Source organism: Centruroides vittatus, unplaced genomic scaffold, assembly GCF_030686945.1.
Source record: "Centruroides vittatus isolate TY-2023 unplaced genomic scaffold, ASM3068694v2 scaffold_861, whole genome shotgun sequence".
Classification (NCBI taxonomy): domain Eukaryota; kingdom Metazoa; phylum Arthropoda; class Arachnida; order Scorpiones; family Buthidae; genus Centruroides; species Centruroides vittatus.
Window position 1 is genome coordinate 2,477,075 of NW_027122718.1, and position 23,047 is coordinate 2,500,121.

The 23,047-nt window shown below is 26.2% G+C and overlaps 1 protein-coding gene across 4 annotated transcripts in view; it reads right to left on the minus strand.

Moving 5' to 3' along the window:
- Positions 1 to 23,047, minus strand: part of LOC136990202 (SUN domain-containing ossification factor) — a 58,733-nt gene that overhangs the window by 26,443 nt on the left and 9,243 nt on the right. For 2 of the 4 annotated variants that reach the window (XM_067288574.1, XM_067288577.1), the window contains exons 2-6: positions 17,844 to 17,967; positions 15,371 to 15,508; positions 7,781 to 7,923; positions 6,037 to 6,153; positions 2,938 to 3,158 (exon numbers count right to left, since the gene is read on the minus strand). In XM_067288574.1, coding sequence (XP_067144675.1) covers positions 2,938 to 3,158; positions 6,037 to 6,153; positions 7,781 to 7,923; positions 15,371 to 15,508; positions 17,844 to 17,967 — 743 coding nt within the window. The remainder of the gene's footprint in view (positions 1 to 2,937; positions 3,159 to 6,036; positions 6,154 to 7,780; positions 7,924 to 15,370; positions 15,509 to 17,843; positions 17,968 to 23,047) is intronic. The other 2 variants (XM_067288575.1, XM_067288576.1) reach the window with 2 other exon arrangements.

A 23,047-nucleotide genomic window follows, 5' to 3' on the forward strand; every position in this document is an offset into this window, starting at 1 on the left:
TCGGTTTATGAGATATTGTTTTGTTTATATATCAATGTTGTTGAGTGGGCTCCACAGGAACCTCTTCAAACTTTGCAATAGTGTGGACAAATGTGAAACAAGTTCAACTGAAAATAAATGACAGGACGACTGAAATGTTTCTCAAAAGGACCAGAAAATGATTTTTCTGTATTTTTCAGGTATGAAATAAACTCAAGAAAACATTTAAATTACTGAAGGGCATATCATCCCAGATTATCTTACAGAAACAAGTATTCAAGATTGTAGTGACTTGCAAACTACAGGTCATTTTGTTATGCACAGCCAACAGCCAACAAATGTCCATAATATCATGTCTACCTCTCAAGGTAATTGTGAGATACTTCCATGTCATTTTTTTGATACTGTCAGGTCACTGAAAATGATGCCAAAGCAGAAAATCACTGTGTTACATATATGATCAAGTGACAATAAAAAAAAACTTGTACATGATTGCATGCATAAGGCATATTTTCTGCAGCAGTTTTTTGAAGGCCAATGATAAGTGGGAAAAATTTTTCAACTGAAATTTTTACACAGCAGGTGGCTCATATAACATGAGGATATCACAGAAGCACAGCTATGTAACTCAATTTGGTCAAAAATGCCTATGAAAAACTAGTAGGTGCAGAAAATCACTGCTACTGCATGATTGTGGGTTTAAAAGGTTTCTAGCCTAGGAATAGAAGATTATGACAACAATTATAGAAAAACTAGTTACTTTAATGCAAAAAAGTTTTGTGTCTGTAATAAAGTAAAAGGGTGATGCAGTAGCATGGTAAAGTTGTGCTAAATTGAGCATTGTCTTTGATTGAAGTGAAATGAAAGATGATTACAAATTTTTTTTTGTTCGACATGTTTATGTTTAAATATCAGTGAAGTGCATAACATTTTATATTTAAGTAATATGTTAAATAATACACTTTTGTTCATTTGCTAGTGTGATTTTTTTGTTCATATTTTTTCCCATAAATCCGAGGACGATTAAACTTGATTGACACTGAGATTGTAAATAGTATAAATCTTAATATGTTAAAACATGTTTAATAAACAGGCTAAATTCCTATTCCTAAATTATGTAAAAAATTATTCTACAGATTCTTTTTAAAACAGACTAAGAATAATTTATTATATAATTTATAACATGCAATTCCTCTCATACTGAGCAGGATTACTATTGTAACAACATAACACAGAACTAAATCATTAAATTTATAACAGGAAATAAGGAAAAAAAAACCAATTATACTTCAGCATGAGTCATTGAAAAATATTTAACAGCAATAAATTAAGCTTACCACATGTTCTACTTTTGTTAGGAATCCTACAATTATGATACATTCTACATGAAAGTTTAATTGTCCTACTTTACATTTGTGAACAAAATACCTTACGTTCAAAAATTAAGTCATTTTAAAAAATTAAAAGATATATAAAAATATTCAATTAATTTCTAAATGCACATACAGGATTTTGTTAACAATCTTTGTTGAAATATAAAATACTAAATTTAATATAAAAATTATTAGAAAAAAATAATAGCACAGTTATTGACTTGTATGCAATTGACTTTTATTAATCCTATTATTTTTTTTTGGTTGTCGATTTGTCCTACATTGAGTATCTTAACACATGGCAACCCTCCTATGAATTAAATATTTTTGCATGTATGAGATCAAGATCGTTAAGACCCGAGATCGAATAGTCAAGGATTGTTATGACTATTAAATGTTTACGAAACTTAAGGGAGACTAAAAATCAGGATAGCTCAGTCTAAGTCAGTCCTGACACCAGCTAGGGTAATTCTTAGTTCGAGCCCTAACTTGCAGTTACTTCTATCTATAGTGATACGTCCAAGTGGTGATGTCTAAATAACCAGTTCGATTCGAGGGCTAATGTGATTCAAGTGGCAGAGGAATTGTGTCGATTCGCAAGATGGAGAGAAAACAAATCCACTATATAAGCTAACTATTTATTGATATAATATATAATCTGGATTTAACACACAAGATATATACATAGCACAGCAAGTACTGTACATAAGGGGTGCATAAAATGCAAGCTAAATAAAATTCAAATATAACAAGGATAATTATTGGCTAACACTTTGTTTATTGCCATTTATTTATAACAGCCAAAGTCAAGCCATGCCGATCACAGCATGGCTTGACTTTGGCTGTTGGACATCCGAAAGCAGTCCTGAGTGAAAGTGACTTCCTCCTTTTATAGAAAATATCATGACCAATCAAGTTTGTTCCCAATGTGGTCATATTCTTGGTAAATTTCCATTTAACAGGAACTCAACACCCTCTAAATCAGAGGAAGTCGAGGCAAGATGTTGAACTAGATAAACATCTGCCTTTCTGTTTATTACATTTATATGATAAATCCAACTTTCTATCAAATAACCACCCATATTTTATGTTAAAATTTAAAAATTCTTTTTATATTTAAATGCTCCTGATCCAGGTTCTCACATATGCATAGAAATATAATTATAAATAAATTTATATAATTTTGTTTTAAAAACTCTAAACAACAATTCTTATAAAAATAAAAGCAAAAAATTCATTTTCCCTATAAAATTATTTATAGTAGTTGTTATTTTAAGAAATTTGCAAATCTTATAAAACAAAAAAATATTTTAAAATTTTGTTTCTTATTAATAATATATTAAAATTGTTTATTAAGGACAATAATATAAAAAACATAACTAACTATATTATCAAATAACTATAGAAAAGATCCAAAATAATTAGATAATGAAGAATTAAAATAAGAATTTAAAATGCCTGAATGAGCAATTCATGAAATGAATGAATAAAGTTTAACTATTTCATGAATGAGCAATTCATGAAATAGTTAAACTTAATAAAATACAATATAATACAAAATTAGTGAAATTATCTAATAAATTACCATCTTTCTCTTGTTCTGCTAACATCATTTTCTTCCATTCATCAAATGAAGGCATTACTTCTGAATGAGTATGTTGAGGAGTTTCAACAGCTTCATTATCCTTAGAAATATTTTCATTCTTTAACATATCATCATCGACTTTGTTGATCATTTTATCATCTCCATGCTCTTCAGGATGATTCGTTACTTTATCATCACTAGATAATTTAGATTTATCACTCCTAATTAAATATAACAAATGTCATTATTATTCTTCTATATATTAATAAAATCATTATTAAAAATTATAAATATTCATTTATATTTTAATCTTAATTATAATAATGTTTAAAATTACATATCAAATCACATCATAAAACTGTTGAAAATCTCACTGGATTTTTTTCTTCAACTTTTATTCTATATAATTATATATTTTATTTATAAAATTTTAATGCTTTTTTTTATTTTGATTTATTATTAGAAAATAAATTTTATTATGTGTACTTTCTTAATTATCCATTAGAGTTATATACCTATTAACATTTATTTATCAAAATGTTTAATTTTTCTAAATAACCACTTAAATAAAAATAAGTTAAAATTTTTTTCTAAAACAATTTTATTATTAATTAAAATTTAATAATCTCAAACCCTTTTATCATGAATGAACTTGCAATTTTGATGTCATGGGTAAATTTGTGTAATGATTAATACCCTTCTTTTTTTAAAACTTTTTGTTAATGGAACAATTTATTTGTATACGAAATAAAGGTTTTAATTTGTAAAGAAAACAATTGTGATACCACTTGAAATGCTAAAGATTTTATTTGTATTTAGAATTTAAATCCACTCTAGCATATGTATTTGTTATTATTTAGTTTTATAAATTGTAATTTAGTCAGGAAATTTGTTATAAAATGCAAATGAAAGCTAACTAAAAAAAAGCATAAAATTTATTTTGCATTTGTAAAGGAATAAAGTAGTCATTATGCATTGCATTAAAAAATAAAAGATTCTACAAGACACGTAAAGTTTTTTTAGAGATTACTTTTTTAAAATAAGAATCTATAAAAATAAAATGAAAATACCATGTTTCCTATGGAAAAATAATCAGTTATTGAATTTGAACTTTTATAATTATATCATCCAACATATCTCAAACAAATCATTAAAAAAATCCAATTAATATTTGAATAAAATTTGTAACTGTTCCATATTTCCAAAATTAAATTTCAATACAATTTAAATTTATTAAATATGTTTTATTCATAGCTGTAATTAATTATAATTTTTCTATCTATTCCTTTTCTTCTGAATCATTTTAAACAGAATACTGTAAGAAATCATAACAGAAATACAGGCATCTCCAATTAATATCTTCCCAATAATATGTCTTTTGGGTTTTAATATCCAAATTTCCTAGAACACATAAACATGTCAAAGCCCAATGATTATATTAAAGCCAAATAATTACCAGATTAAATCGGGCTACTTATATTAAAGCTTCGTAGAATGTATATATTTTTTGATGAAGTTTTTTTTCTGTTGATATTTATGTAAAAAAAATGATCTATATTTACATCCAAAGATTCAATATATCATATTTAACAAAAACAATATGCAGAAAAAGTCTCAAGTTACATTCCAATTACAAATGATTAGAATATTAGAATCATGTGCAGATGTTTTCAAAAGCATCTCCAAATGTCAAGAAATGGAATCTCTCTCTCAAATATAGCTGGCATGGGAAGAGGCATTATAGCATTCTATCATATCAATAACTTCCACATAAGAAAGCCGAAACATGCTTTTGTGACATCACTAACAATAGTCAATCAATTCCCTAATTTACAGAAGCATCAGAAACATTGTTAAGAATGTGCTGTAATTTATTCCTTGATTTTTATTGTAAATTTTTCTTTGCATTTTTTAAAATATTAATAATCTCTTTATTGGTATGTATTATTTTACTACATACAAATTTTGCTACATACTGCCAATTGATGGAAAATTGCATTAACTGGTAGCAAACATGTTAAACAATCATATTAACTAAGCAATTAATATAATTGTGATCAGACAGAAAGACACATATTAAGCATTTTATATCTCAATATGATAGTTTGTTATATATGGATATTGTATTGTGTTTTACTTATGTTTTCAGAAATTAGTTGATGTTTCGAGCTGACATTTTAAAGCATTAATGATGTAATGCGTTATAATTTTTCCCCATTTAATATAATGGAAAATAGGCTCCCAGTTAACATTTTCTCATAAAATATTAAATTTTCAGGAACAAATTAATTGAATTAAACAGGCGATGCTTACATTGTAATTTCAAAATAAATATTACTTTCTTGTTGTAACAAGGAAACTATTTTAAATAAGGTTTTGTTTTTTGTAATAATAAAAATTTATCTATAAACAATTTACAAATATAGCTTTTAACAAGTTTGATTATTTCAGTGACACAATTATCTTTAAACTACATCATGAAGTAAAAATAACTAAGACACCATAGATTGTTCTTATTTATAATACCACATAATTTAAAACTGTAATCTAAATCATAATATACATTTGTTTATATAATGAACACTTTGCAACTACTTTTCACTACTTTAATATATTATGTTATCTTAACTTTTGTTCTTGTTAATCTGTTATGAAAAACTAAAGAAAGAATACAAAACTTTGAATTATTCCATTGTACTTTTATTCTGGTTTCAAAAAATTTCTTTGTGGAAAATGTACAGATAAAGAAACAGTATTGTTTATAATATGCATCCCAAAAAGAAAATTGCAAAAATTGTGTACAATAACTTAGAACTATAGTTTGATTTTATAGAAAATTTTGTGGTCATGCTTTTATTTAACATTACATTACCATTATTTACATTAAAGGATTTAAATATTTTCATTTATATCTTTTTTAAAATTTGTATTTAAGAAAAAAAATAAATTTAATTCACCACAAATATGTCACCAAAAAAAAATAAAAGTGCAATACTCATTTTGACTGCTAACAGTCATTCTAGATATACAGAAAGGCTGAACATTCTAATTTTAAAATGTACTTGATATAAATTTAAAAAATTACAAAACTTATGTTACCATTCTTTATTTTCTTCACTCTTTATTTCTTTAGACTTTAATTCACTTTCCTGATTAACAGTATGACTAGCATCATTAGAATTTTCTGATGACTGTACTTCTCTGTGTGTTCCTTCACTGAAAAATAAATTTTACATCATAAACAATTAGTTAACAGTACTCTATTAATGAAAATATATTTTAAATACAGGTACTCCTCACTTTACGACCGAGTTCCGTTCCGACGACTACGTCGTTAAGCGAATTGGTCAATAAGCGAGGAGCTTGCACTGGGGGAATATAGGATCGTTGTAAAATTATACAAATTATGCAACAAACTTCAAATTTATTCATAAAAAGACTATTATAGGACGCTATTAGCCTATTATAGTACGCTTACTGCGCATGTCACCATTCGCCACTGATCGACACGCAAGTTGAGAAAGGGATTCCCCGAATTGCAGGTCGAAACTCGACTGGTCGTAAGTGCGAGTGGTCGTTAAGCAGATAGGTCGTAAAGTGAGGAGTACCTGTATAATCAATCTTGTATTTCATTTCAAATTATTTTTAAGTACCTTTATATGCTAATCAAATAAATTTCCTTAAATTTTAAAAGGTTTAAATTAAAGTCAAACTGATATTAGTGTAAATTTATTATAGAAAATAACTCATCCCAAACTCATATTCCAAAATTATCAGAGAAATCACTAATTTATAATGTAAATTCCATATAAAAATTCAAGAAATAAGTTCTAAATCAAGAGAAAATTTATCTACTTTGCAGATTTCATTACAAATTTATTCTCTCTGCCAATAATTCAAAATCATTTCTTAGTTCTCTAAAAGTAATATTTACATACACTTCATTATTTATAAGCCTATTCATACAATAGCCTCATAAATAATGAAGTGTTGTTATTACTTAATTTGCATTTTATAATAATAGATAATTTTGAAGGCTTTTTGCATTATCAATTTATAAATTACATAGTTACATAATTATATATCTTTTCATATTTAAAGTATTAATAAACCAGATTTACTTTATATATCATTATTTATAAAGAAAGAAATAATAAGATTGTTTTCTATAATTTCAAAAAATTTACGTATTATAATAAAGCGGTATTCTCTCCACATCTGTTTTAAGCTGGTTGACTGACCAGCTAAACATTTAATCTCTGACCAATTTTGTAAATATTTTATTTACTATTATTATATTTTAAAGATAATCATATTATGGATTTATATGCTATAGAGTGATACAATATCAATAATTGTTTTACTGTGACTAACTGAAATTCAAAGGAAATTTCCAGTAGTCAGCAACACATTGCAGGGAAATTATCTAACCTAGTAATAATATTGATAATGCAAGATTACTTTGTTTACAAATTATGATTATTGTTCATATTATATATTTATTTTCATAATTAACATTTTCTTTGATTATGTAAGTAAAAGTATTAAATATTTTATAATGTTAAACATATTTTAAACAAAGTAAATGTTTTTATTATTGTTAAGATATCAAATTTGTATAAAACAAAAAGATATCAGAGTATAATGTCAAATTTCAAAATATTTTTGTAAAACATTTACAGTCACATTTGTAAGTAAAATTAATTGTTTTCTATAAGAGAATAGAGTTTTTTTTTTATTCAAATGAACAGAAGTTATAAATAAAAATAAAACAAGACCATAAAGTATAAAAAAATTTGTCTGGTGCACAAAGACTAATCAATGAAAATCTACAACCACTTACAGTTTACTATCTTTTGTATCAGAAACCTGAATATTTTCTGAATAATGTGAAGTTGGTTTGACTGTAGATGATATTCTACTGGAACTAGTGGTAACTTTTATATCCTTTACGTTTTCTGCAGACGTATGTAACATCTCATCTTCCTATTATTACAAAAATATTATAATTAATTTATGGTTAATATTATTTATTAAATTAAAAACAAAATTTTGAAAACAATTATTATTGTTCAATAAGGAATTTCTGATTTTGTAATAAATAATACAAACTGTTATAATTAATAGTAAAAATAAAAACAAAAATTATATTTGACTACCAATTATTCACAAAAGCTGGATGAATTGTTCATATACGAGTATAACAATACCCTCAATTTAACACCAGCACACTTTAATTCAACTTTGAAAAATGGTTTCAATGTAGTGAAAGATCTACTTCAGGTCTATAAAGCTTAACATTCTAATTTATTCTTAAATTTAAATTTTGTAATATTTGCAGGTACTGTACATTCCAAAATAGAAGGTTAAGCTTTATAGATCTGAAGTAAATCTATCATTAGTTTGAAGCATTTGTTGAAGTTGAATTAAAGCGTGCTGGTAGATAAGTTATGGTTATTGTTTGTATGTGTACATTAACTAACATATATGAAAATAGTGTGTCTAAATATCTTTCTAAAAATTATTATACAAAATGATAAATTTTAAAATTAAGTTTGTTATACATATCTTAAAAGTGTATATGAACAAGGTTTAATATATCTATAACAGTTAGCTAATTTAATTATTAACAGTTCTATACTCTCATTCATTGTTTTCATGCATTAGAGATTTTGTATTATGTTACTCGTTGTCATTGAAAATATAAAAACTGGTAAAAACAAGTTTATGATAAAAATGCTCTTTATTACTCATATGTTTTTAAATTACTTTGCAATAGTTATAGCAACTATATCTTGAAAATACAAATGCTGTAGACAGCTAAAAGCAGTTCAAACACTAGAAATATTCAAGGTTCATAAGTTGATAGAATAGAATCTGATAATCAAATGACTCTTCTAATAATGAAATGACAATGTATTGTAAGTAAATAAATAAACAAATGCTTAAAATTTTGATAATGAAAAGAACTGATTCCATCTACATGACAATGCACAGCATCATTATGCATCAATGATTGAAAGATTATTTTAGTAAAACACGAGTTTGCAGAGTTAAACCATTCTTCTTATCCTCCTTATTTAGCTCTCAGACTGTTTCTTGTTCTCTAAAATCAATTCAATGCTGAAATAAACAGAATTTGAAAATATAGAAGACATAAAAGAAACGTAAAAAAGAAAAAACATTAATTTAAATGAGTTTAAAAAATGCTTCCAACATTATATAAGTGCTAAAATTTGTAGCGTCTTAAAAAAATTATTTTATGCAATATTAAAAACTTTCATTAGGCTGCAATTTGAAAAAATTGTTGACCTATAAATTCCCACTGTTGTCCATCTGTCTGTCCTTCCTTAATTTTGAGAACAGAGTTAGATAGATGAAAGTCAAGACTGGATATAGAAGGCTTAGGGGCAGAAGACCCCGATTAACTATATATGATCTTTCAGTTTCAAATGGAAGTCATGTATTTCAATTCAAAAATTTTCCCCTGAAAGGAGTTAAATAGATGACTGGCATGATTCTATTACTAACAGTAAAAAGTATGATGTACAGGGCAAGACACTACTAATATGAGATAAAGAGCATATACTTTAAATTAAAAATATGATTAAAAATTGCAGCCTGGCATTGTGACATCGTCACAATAAATAATTGCTCATTTGAATACAGTTTCTTATAAATTCAGATAATTTAGAATATAATTACTAAATATATATACAGTAGAGAGTCGTTAATCCAAATCAATTGGGGACTGGGGTTGTTCAGATTAGTGATTTGTTCGGATAACCGATTATGTACGAAAAAATATATTAACCTGTCCGATGTTGAAATTTTTCTTCGTTGCGTGTCGCTTCGTGTTGAGTTTTTCTCTGTTGCATGTCGCTTCGTGTTAAATTTTCATCAATTTTAAGCCTAACAAAAATTTTATAATAATAATCAAGGCTATTGTATTGTTAAAAATTATTTCTTTATTTTGTACAAACAAAATAAATATATTGAAGAATATAAAAATATGAAAATTATACTTTAGAAGTAAATCTAGTATCAAAAATGACTGAAAATCGTTCGGATAACTGGCAATTTGGATAACCGGGGTTCGGATTAACAACTCCCTACTGTATATATATTTAGTAATTACATTGTCCATTACTTCTTGTCTTATATATTTATATAGTTAATAGACTATCATCATTTTGGGAATGTTACTTTTGTTCTTGGCCATGGTCCCCTGCTTTAAGATGTTTATATATATATATATATATATATATATATATATATATAATTTATTTCAATTAACTTATAAAATAATTTATTTAATACAAATAAACTTTTAAGCCAGAACTTCTTAAAGCAGGGGACCATGGCCAAGAACAAAAGCAACATTCCCAAAATGATGATAGTCTATTAACTATATAAATATATAAGACAAGAGGTTGGATTCTGTTCTTGAGCCAGAATTTACTAGCAGCAATATGTCAGAGTTTTGGATAAAAATGACAAAATAAATATCCTTCATTATCCTTCCTTTAAATATTTTGATCCTGTTCACAATGACTTATCTATGTGAATCTGCATTCTCGTCACCACTTTGTATTAAAAATATAGTATCAAAATATAGATCTTTCCTTTCTTGTTGGGATACAAATCACCAAGAGATGGTATGACATCATCTCTTAATTAATTGTGGGTAGGTCAAGAAGCAGTAAATCTGTTGGCCACAAGATGGTTACACTTTAACACAATATGAAGTTCACTTTTAAAGACTAACAGCCTATTACGGTAGCAGAAAACATCCCTAACCTAATGCATTGTAGTAGTTTGTATCATTTGCTGTATGTATCAGTGAAATATGTCTCATATCATGTCTGCACACTTTCGTTTTTTTAAAGGTGACAGTTGATTCAATAGAAATTACTGATAAAGGGCTGTAAAAGTAGTTGGCCTGAAATGCACCTAGTTATGTATGTAATCAACCAAAATAAAGATAATTAAACTGTAGTTTTGGATTGTTGAATTATTGGTAGCATTCCTATACACCTGCAGACACAGGATTACAGGATTCTCAAGAATTTTCTAATAAGTATATATCTTGTTTATTGACAGTATCATTAGAAAATAATCTGAAAATTGCAGTATCAGATATAAAACCAGATACAGATTTATTATACAGTAGTGCTCAGGCACATCCATCACATTAGATAAATATCAAATATAGAGCTTAGATTATTTTACAAGTTCCATATACAGAAGTAATTTTCTTTCTTAATCATTTTTAAAGTTTTTTTACCTTTTCTTTGTACACCATTATGTAAATAAAATAAATATAAAAATAAATTAAATAAAAATACCAATTCTTTCAGTATATGAAAATTATCATACACAAAATATTAAATCTGAAAATTATAGGTTGTGATAACTACAAGTTATAACTGTTGTCCTCAGGCCACATATATAACTACAATTTTACTAAAAAATATAATATTCAAATATTATAAAAAGAATAAATAAATAAATTTTGCTAATTTCAAGAAGCTAACTTTTTATTAAAAAATGTTTTCAATCAGAACCTAAACATCCTCATGAAGATGATCAGGTCTAGACCAAAAACTTGAGATCAGATCATTTTCTAACCTCAAGACCAATTTATTAGAATTTATTTATTTATAATGATGGCAAGTTTTATAACCTTTTATAATTATACCAAAAAATTATTCTGATGGAAAATACGTATATAATCAATGGAATATTGTTTAAGTTTCGCTTGGAACAAGATTACTTATAAAATAGCAATTAAGATCCATTTTTTAAAAATTACTATAATCAAAATAAATTTATTTAATTAGAATGTCTTTTCATAACAACAGGACTGATAACAAATTTTATCAAAATCTGATCTAATCAAATTTGATAGTTTATTTTCCATAATGATGAAAATTTTGAGAAGTTAAGCAATTAAGAACACAAACATCAGCCATTTCTTTATTAGCAATGCATCTTTCTTGAAACTATTCATTTGTAATAAATTAATTTACTATTTACATTATTCAATAAAATTCCTTTCTTACTCCAGCAAAATTTATTTTGTAAAAATACTTCCAATTGTTTCAGTCGTCGACAGGCTAATAAACTAGAAGAAAGTATTCATTCAAATTAAAATCATAAAAAGATCAAACATTAAACAAATTAAAACTGAGAAATTATATTACTTATAGAAATTATATATAGATTATTTATACCTCTAATATATGCAATGCAATATCTTATACAAATAACTTTTTAGAAGATTTAATATTTACAAGTACCAAGGTATAGAAAAAATATACTTCTATATCACAGTTAGATTTAATATTCTTCATATTTAGGAAATTACTCATGCAATTCTACTTGAAAAACATTTATCAAACCTGTGATTAGTTATACAAAAAATGCTTGTCAAATTATCATTAATATAATGAAAAGTATCATTCAGATGATTTTTGATGAATGATATGGTCTTCCAGATAAACTGTTAGTTAAATTGCCTTAAAATTGCATTTTAAAGCAATTTAGCTGACCAACCAAGAGTGTAATTATTATGAATCATTCTATAGTAGTATGAAACTTATATGTATGAACAATGTACTCCTTGATATAAAAGTATCAGAGAATACATATTACTAACCTATTTACTTAAGAATTAAGCATTTAAAATTTTTCACATAACTATAAAGATATCATGTTTTTGTTATTACTATGAAAGTAGAATATAATTTGATATTTTTCTTCAAATAGTAATTGGAAATATCCTTTTCAGTTATATTGTCAGAAAACCTAGAAAACCTTAGTATACAGTATTTGTTAAAAACTCCCAAATTGGAATTTTTTAACAAATACTCATTGTCACAGGACTACAGAATGACTCACAGATTACACCATCTGATAAACTCAACCTTAGTTTAACTGACTTCAAAGCTTTTCATTCTTTTGCAAGATTGTGTCTCAAAGAATGTATCCATAGATTGCATTATAATATTAATGAAATTGTATAGATTTATATTAATAATGTAAGAAATTATTTGAAATTTTATTAACTAATGCCTAAAAAAGGTATATCTAAATTACTGTCATATTCAAATTATTTATAGGTGTATTCACAAAAACTCTCCAAATAGTATTCTTTATTTTTCAAATGTTTTGGCTGTTTGAACAGCATCATCCTATAGGTATAATGGTAGTATTTAATTTTTAATAAAACAAAATCCTTCTCAATCCTTTCTTTTTATTTGAAACTAGCAAACTTATAGTTATATATTCAGAAATCTCTAATTTATTTATGATGATGATGATCAGCAGCTACTGTATATTTATCTGACATAAGTTACATAAAATTATTTATTCTTATAATAATACTTGAAAATTTTCTTCAGATGTTTTGTTCTTTAATTTATATATGATTTAAAAACTAACATAAAATATTAAAATGATCAGACTTACATAATCTATAAATCAATATAAAGATAATGAATAATGTGATAACAAATAATACAATAATAACCATAGTTGTTTTTTAATCAATACATTATGACTATCATACAGAAAACAAGCCCAAATTATACAGGATATATAAAAGATCTTTACAACTACAATTGATCATAGGAAATTTATTAAACAACTTACAATTATGATATAGACAGAATAAGATAAAGCATACTTCAAAGCTTTTTCTGGAATACTGAAACCACAAACATTCAACATACGCTCTTAGTTACAAATGCATTGTCCAAGCAATATTGCAGTTCTTTCTAGGTATAGTATAGTGCAGGGGTGGGCAAGCAAGAGTTCAGTGGGAACCGAAATGTAGGTTTTGCAAAATGCATGAGAGCCGCAGTTCTGCACTGTCATGGCGGACAGTATGGTAAGGCGCGTGATTTTATTATATAATATAAATATAATATAAAACAAATATTAAATTTGTTTTAAAAAACATATTTTCACAAAATTATAAAAATAAAATTGTAAAAATAATAATAAAAAACAGAAATTAACACTTTCGGCAAGAGCCGCATGTAACTCAAAAAGAGCCGCATTTGCCCATATCTGGTATAGTGCATCAGCAAGCACAGCAATGATTCTTGACTTCAAATCTTTCACATCAGCTAGCCAAGATTTGTAGACATGATCATTGACAGAACAACACACAAAGAAATCACAAACAATTATGTTCAATAACCTTGGTGGTCAAGCTATGGGACTTTCATGCCAACCCATCAATTAGGGAATTGTATGTTTAGAAATTCACAATCAATCAATGCTTAATGTGGTGAAATGCTCTTGATAGAACAACATATCAGGTTGTAACTCTTAAATGGGGATAAGCAAAGATTTGTAACATGTCAAGGTGAATGTTAGCAATCTATGGTTGATTCATAAAAAATGGGCCAATCACTTTGTGTGACACTCCATACTATACACTTTGGGACTGTCTCTGATGTGTTCATAAATGAAATGCAACTTTTCCAAGCTCCAGACACTGACATTTTATTTATTCACATTGCTGAACAAATGAAAAGTAGCCTCATTACAAAAAGTTATTTTTTTAAAAGGAAACTATTGATATCTTCCAAACAATCAAGCGCAGTAATTGCAAAATCTCTACAAGAAATCCAATCATCTTGAGTGATTTCTTATGGGATTTGAAATGTGCAAGAACATATATGTAAACAACTCCTCAGTACTTTACGAACAGTGTGAGAGACACATTTAACTCCTACTGTTGTTCATGTTGACTTCTGTGAAGAAACGACTCTCACGCTTGTTCCATATTTTCATCAGATACTCTACGCCACTCATAACCTTTCTTATATCCAACACTTACTGTGATCATAAATCTTTCATACCAAGCATGAATAATAAATCTTCATGGCAGTGGTGTGTTATGTAGAGTTCTAAACTTATGTAGAGCCACAATATTAAATTTTGTTTCAATAAATGACTCAATGCACTTGAGGACTCGTGGCTACTGAGTGAATTCTGTTAATCCAGCTAATCAGTACCTATTGTAAAATGCTCATGACCAAGAGTGCCATATATGAAAATTTTTGAATACCTTTTTTAAATGAAATCTATCCAGAACTTTTGTAAAAGTAGACTTAAAATTCTTATTAATGCATAAAGTTGCAAAGATCTTTTATGTACACTACTGGTTTTAATTGAGTTTATCATGCAGTTTTACTGGATTATTATTATTTAATTTTAAACAGTCATTAATATATAACATTAAAGACAATATTACTTTAAAATATGACATGCATATTATTATTTTCTTCAAATGTAATAATTTCTCACACCAATTTTTCAATTACACACAATTAGCAGTGAGTCATTTTAGTGGACATTTATGAAGATATTACAGGAAACTTTTTAACAAAAATATTTTTATTAAACTCTTGTATACCTGAAATACCTTTGATTTCCTGATCTTAACTCCAGATTTAACCTCGAGCAGAAGAGATATTGGTCTTTTCTTAACATTATTTGATAAATGAGATTTTTGTAATGTACGAGACTTATATACACCATGTAATGTATATGTCTGCGAGAAAAAAACTATTATTATGAATACATTGAAACTATACATACTTTAAAGTAATATAATAATCAAATTTTTATTTTTATTTTTATAATAATTATTTTAGAAAACAAACTTTGAAAAAAGTATAAAAATACACCAATAATAAAGAAATCTTTTGCAAAAACTGAAATAAAACTGAATATATTAAAAATAATGTATATATAAGGTACATTTAAGTAGAGAAAAAATAAGATATAAATTTACACAATTAAAAAAATCAGAAAACAGAAGAGAAAAACTAGCCAGAACCGAAACTGAAATGACAAACGCATGTGCAATAATGCATCTTGTGTATGGTGATATGTATCAATGCACATGTAGATCAAGAGGAAGTCACCATCTGCCTGGGAAACCTTGTAAGTGTGAGAAATTTTAAAGTGGTGTTCCATAATTTTTTGACCATGTAACTACAGGGACTCGAAAAATGAATACTCATTAAATGAGGATTCCCTGTACCATTCTCTCTGGTCAACATTACAACTGCATTTTTTGATGAAATATTAAAAAATAATAATAAAAGACTTTTAATGTATATATTATAATTTTAATAATTTTTTGATAAACAACCATCTTTGATAGCACTTGTATACAAAGCTCTGTACATCAGCTGGTACTGACTCTGTATTAGAACTGCTACCTTTTGGAGCAAGAAATTCTGAACATTTTTTTTACATTCTCTCTCTCTCTACCCTGTAGGCATTAAAAGAGCTTTTTTCAGGCCCATCATGGGTTCAGCCAGGCTCACCACGGAGTGACTGAATAATGAGGGACAGAGCCCAATATATCTGGGTCAAATCAACTGCTAAAAAAAATCCCTGGGGTTTTTCAACCCATCCAGATTCAATCCTAAATCTTTCATAATGGTAGACTGATGCCTCAGTCATCCAGTTGGCATTCTGAACAGTATGAAAAACACAAACTTGAAAAAGTGATGAACAAAAGAAAACCTCTTTTCTACAAATTTGGGAACATTTTTCCTTTTCTTGATGATTATGACAATGGTGATGAGACAACTAGATGGCCAAGACAGATTAATTAAGATGTCAACCTACCACTCTGGAAAACTCAAATTTAGGTAAGCAATTCCAGAAATTTTTCATGGGTAGTCTATCATTTATATCTCAGATCCTGTCCCTCACTACCCTGCCACCCCCATATGGGCCTTGCTGTCCCATAAAGAGTACAGTTAAAACAAGTCCTTTTAGTGCCCACAGGGTGAAAAGAAAGAAAAATGAATTGCAAAAAACACAACCTAGCAGAAATGAAACTAATTCAAATTATAATTAGGAGTGCCAACTTCTCAAGAGAAAAAACAGACAAGCTAAGACAAAAACACAACTCCTCATTTATTTTTCAGAACAACTTTTAAAAAATAATTGAAATTCCATAGTTTTGAAAATTCTGAACAGTTGGAAACACTACTCCTTATACAGATATATCAGTAGATTTTGAATTTCATGAAAGTAATTTTAATGATAAATTGCATTTCAGAGTAGTTTTTACTACTAAAATAATTATATGTATTTAATAATTTAAAAGAAAAAACAATAAATAAATCTGAATAACTTGAAGTCTGGATAAGCAGACTCCTAGGTATTTAGGATTCCATAAAAATAAATTTTATTACCTCTGATTAAATATTCTAAGCAATTAAAAGTAAAAATAATAGATTAATGAAAATTATATATAGCCTATATTTAACAATTTGCAAACATTTCCATAAGTCAATCTGGTGCAGAGTTTAAGGTGCTCCTTATTTCTAGATTGTAAGCTTAAATCCTGTATGAAACAGGAATTTAAGCTTATGATCAAGGTAATTAAAATCAAGAAATATAAATATTTTTTGAATTTAATTGTTAAGGGAGAGCATTTGCAGCTACAAAAATATAAAAAATATTCTTAACAAATAGAAAATAATAAACCACTGAATCACCTACACACAACCTAGTACAACAACAAAAAAAAAGTTTATTAAACTAGAAAAACACATTTAATGACCTTCATCAGGTTGATGTTCCAAAAATCAAACATTTACAAATGCTATCAAAAGTAGAACAGAAATATGCAAACACTGAATGTATTTAAATATTTTAAAAATTTCTACTTTAGTATATTCTTTCCAGTTTAATGAATCCTTTTTGCTATTGTACAAGGTTATGTGTAGGTAATTGAGTGATAAACTGTAGCAGTTATTTTATGAATTAAGATTACTAAATCTATAATACAATAATGAACAACGTATAAAAGCTTACTTAATATTTGAATTTATAATTATCTTTAAATTCAAGAAATATACCTCTTTTATAGCTGAAGAAAAAAAATCAGAATTGATTTGGTTACTTTTAATACCACTTGATGGTTCCACAAGTTTATCATTTTTATAAGAAAGAGTTTGCTCAAATTCACCAGTGCAGTGCCATCTAAAAATAAAAAACACAATAAAACAAATTATTAATGTATGTTTTTACATTTTTAGTAATTTTACAAATAAATTATAAATTTTTATAAACAATAATAATAATAATAAAATTAAATGTTTTTTTTATAAAATTAATAATCTATGAAAAATTAGATTAATTATCTTAGTTTTAAATTTAAAAAAATAATAATAATAAGATTCAAAAATATTGTAATTCTTATTTTGTAAACAAAATATTTCTTTTTGTTTAAACTAATCATAGAATCAACAAAAACAAGATGTAAATATATTGTATTTTTTTTAAAATAAAATATTTTTTGAATTTCAATAATTCAAGAACTATTTCAAATCTTCAATTCTCAGTGACAATTTCAATAGACCAATTTTCCATAGGGAATTTCCATTGTACTTTGTAAAAATTTTTCATTTTTTCCATTGATAAAAAGAGAATGTTTCAATTACAAGACAGAATAACAACATATACAATATATTGGCAGACAAATTCATATTACCAAATATAAAGTTAGATGAATAACATGCAATGGAGTTAAATCTATCTTCCATTAATAGTCATTTTAAATTTGTAATGTAATCAATAATGATTTATAATGTTACTATATTTCTTCACTGTATGGCTGACAAATACATAAATTTCTCTAAGTTTCTTCCACTAAAAATCACAACATTATTGCTTAAATAATAGGAAATGAACATATCTGAATTTCAGCTAATTTATGATAATAAAATCAGTAATCTTTAACAGGAAATTCTCATGATAAATTATAGTTATATCCTTGAAAACTAATTTTTTTAAAATGTATAAGTTAAAATAGCCTTCTTATAGATGTATAACAAAATGTAACTCATCACTCCCAACTATGACAAAAATGTTATTATTTATATAGTATTTACATGGAAATATATATTAAAGTACTTTAATAAACATTTGTATTATTATAAATATTAAAATAATAAAATTATGATATTTATATAAATTTTTAATAACTGTATTTATTAAAAGCCGGTTAAAACACTATCAATATTTACTAATTGTATATTATACAATATCTGAAGTTTATTTTTAACTGTACAGAAGCGATAGTAATATTTCCTTTAATATAAAATAACATGTGCTCGGAGTAAAAATGTACGTGTTAACAAAATAAATTTTTGATCTATCAAGTAGTTAATCTATTAATATATATTATATTACCATTTTAATAATAAAAAAGCCATTTCACATACACTCAAACAAATATCAACTGAATTCTTTATTTTAATTCTTATACACATAATATGTTAAGATTTTTTCTTATTAACAGAATAAATTTTAACATTTTCAAGTTTAATATTTGTAATGTTTAAACTTAAATTCAAACAAAAAAAAAAGGATATTAAAATTACAAAACTACTTCAACTACTAGAATATAAAGATATAAATGTCATCATTATAATATATTTTTATTTATTCTTTTTTCTTAATAAAACAATAAAAAATATATATGTAATAAAGCATTTTAAACAGAAATATTATTTAAAAAGCATTTTAAAAAATGAGTATTTGACAATAGAAAAATTCAAGAAACTTTTTCATCAAAGAAATATTAAAATGAACAGTAATAATTGTATAAGGAATAAAAGTTGTTGTAACTAATTTGTAAAAAAGGCATAAACACAAATAAAAGTTGATGCTTTTATTAGCAATCTTAACAATTTACCAACTTTAATTGCATCTATGAAAAAAATAAAAAAGTTCCCTCTCTTAAAGTTCATAACTATCATTTTTCCAAAGTAAATCTGAAGTGTAGAAAATATTTTTTGTTTATAAAAATTAAAATAGCAGGACTTCAGTACATAGCTAAACTAATACTTGTATACATGATGAGAAGAAAGTTTGTTCATGATAGTATGAGATAAATCTTTTTAAAATATTTGGGCTGCAATTTGAAAAATTGTATACTTATAAATTCCAACTGTCGTCCGTTCGTCCGTCCTTAATCCCGAGAACAGAGTTAGATAGATGAAAGCCGAGACCAGATATGGTAAGCTTAGAGGCAGGAGGCCCCAATTAACTCCATACAAACTTCCAATGCAAATCAAAAGTCATGCTATTTCAATTCATAACTTTTCCCTTAAAAGCAGTTAATAGATGACTGACATGACACTATTGCTAACAACAAAAGAATGATGTACAGGGGCAAGCCATTACTAATTTAAGGTGGAGAGTATATATTTTAAATTAAATAAATTAAAAATATGATTAAAAATTGCTGCCCGACATTGTGTTGATGTCACAACAAATAATTGCTTGTTACAATTACAAATTTATAAGAAATATTTACCAATCTCTTAGCAAATAGTATATTTCTTAAATACATAATATAAATTGCTAAACACTACAAGATTTTCCCAAGTAATAAAAAATATCTTGGATAAAACAGAGAATATGCAATTGCTTTTTATTTTTTAAGCTAATCGTCACATTTGATAATTTCAATGTGAATGTAAAGCACAGAATATATAATTTATTTACATACTAAGATATAATAAAGGCACAATGTGGTTTGATATAGCACAAGAAATCAGCAGCATACTTTCTAGAAATATCTAAAACCAGACATTTTAATAAATAAAGCAATGCTCATCTGATTACAATAAATTTTATAAAAACTATTTTCTATCAAGCATATTTTTTAAAAAATGAGCATAATGCAAAAATTTGGATAAGTCAAAGTTAGATAAGCATAGAGATAAATACCTTTAAAAAAAACTACAGTTTTGCTAGTTACTGAAATGATAATCTAGTTACTCTTTCAAATAATGGTGAGTCATAGCAAGTTTGCATAATGGTATTTTTTGTTATGATTACAAGTTTATAAATAGTGTAACATTAAATATTATTGATGGCATTTTGACAAGAACTTATTACACTTAAAACATTATATTTTAAAAACAAGACTATTGACAGACGATAGTCATAAATTCAAAGAAAGTAAGTAACACAATGAAACAAAGTTGTTAAGTAATATTATAATGATCACATCTGATCATCATACAAACTTTGAAAATCTTGGATCCAAAAAATCCAAAACTGGAAAATTATTTTGCATCTAAATCTATGCAGAGAGCTGCTGTGGAACAGGAATGCTTATATCAAACAATTAGATTTAATATCAAAAATGTTTCAAATGCTAATTTCATATATGTTCAAATTATAATCCATGCTTTAAACCTTTCAGCATCAGAAAAATATCATTTCTTCTTCTCCCTTTCTACATTTGAAAAAGTGATATCAATCTTTTGCTAAACCTTACTGGTGCTGTTATAAGCAAAAGACTGCTCCAATTGGCTACTGTTACAACCTTATTTTATTATGTAAGCTTATAATAGGAGACTTTACTAACACTTACAACTTTATGACTGTTCATAAAGGTTATAATGAAACATTTTATAATGAAAAATGTCAATATTGCTATTAGTCCTAAACCTTTAAATTAAAGTTACTGATCACAATGTATTTGAAGTGCTATTCAATTTTATAAAATTTTTATCCTATAAAAACTAACAACATCAAAACTAGAGAGACTATCACTCTTCAGAGCAATATCCTTATTACTTATATTGACACTTTTACAGTGTATATTTTTAATAGAAATATGATACTTGTAATAAAGCGAGACAAAGTTACAAATATTTATCATATGACACACACAAAAGATATTTATTTATTTACTAAATCAATCTACATGAAGTTCCAATTACAGGTCAATTATAACATACAAAGGAATATAACATAACAAAACAAAAATTAGAACATAAGACATTAATCCTTCACATAACACTGAGGAGATCTGTAAAAAAGTATAGAATATAAAACTGAAAAATATAAGAAAAACTAAAAGCTAATTAATTTGTTTGTTTTTTCTGTTTTACCAAGTTAATAGTAAATTTTATACAAATCTGAATTGTATTCATTATAATAAATGAATGCAAATATGCAGTATTGCATATTAAATATATTGAAAATGTCTTGCAAAGTCATATTAATGTTATTCTTTTTTAAAATTTCCAGCTTAATGAACAGATTAACGAAACAATAGACAACAAAAATCATTACTAGCAGTCACAGTACAACACTTACAAGAAAAAACTGAAAATAAATTTTGCTGTTAAACAGTACATTCTGATACAAGGCTATTATTTGTTTAAAAAAAAAAATTAATTTATATACTATACAGTTTATCCTTTTTGGTACATTTAGCAGAATCCACTTATTGTAATCATGGATGTTATCATTTATCTAACGCTATTGGAATTAACATGTCTCAAAACAATTTTTCTTACCCTGTTTAGCTATCCACATGCAATGCAAACAGCCAATGTGTGGGGCACAATGTCCTTCGGTCAATCATGTGCATCAGCTTCCATGTTACTTACTTGTATTGTTCTTAAGTTCAGACAATTCAAATTTTTTTTCTATTCACCATAAAAATCATTCTTTTGATTGTTTCTAATCAGGAAAAAAATTACTTAAATGTTGTATCCAGTGATGTTGTGGGAGCTGTAGATAGAACACTTATCAGAAAAAGGGATAAATATTTTGGGCTTTTTTAAATAAAAACAGAGTATGATTCTTTTTGGGCAGAAAGATTGAGGAGGAGGAGAAAACACTGTTTTTCTGACAATAACTTGAACAATAATTGACTTTGCCAATCATCATGCCATGGAATTAACAAACTTTATAATTTGGATCGCATGACAGAACTAACATACAGCTGTTTAACAGTCTTGTCTGCAACGTTCCTAAAATTTGGAGTTTGGATTGTGTGATAGATTTACTACACAACTGTTTAGTGATCTCTGTTGGTGGTCATTCCTACTGTTTAATGAAAATTTCCCAGCATAATACTGAATGTTTCCTTTGTAGCTGTGCAATTCAGTTATCTCTGTATACTTTGCAACTTGAAAAAGTTAAATTTTAAACTGTTATTGGCAATGTTTTGTTATTGCCAATTTATCTTTTTAAAAGACAATGAGATAGATGCTTGAAAATTTTATCAAAAAACTGAGGATGAAATTTC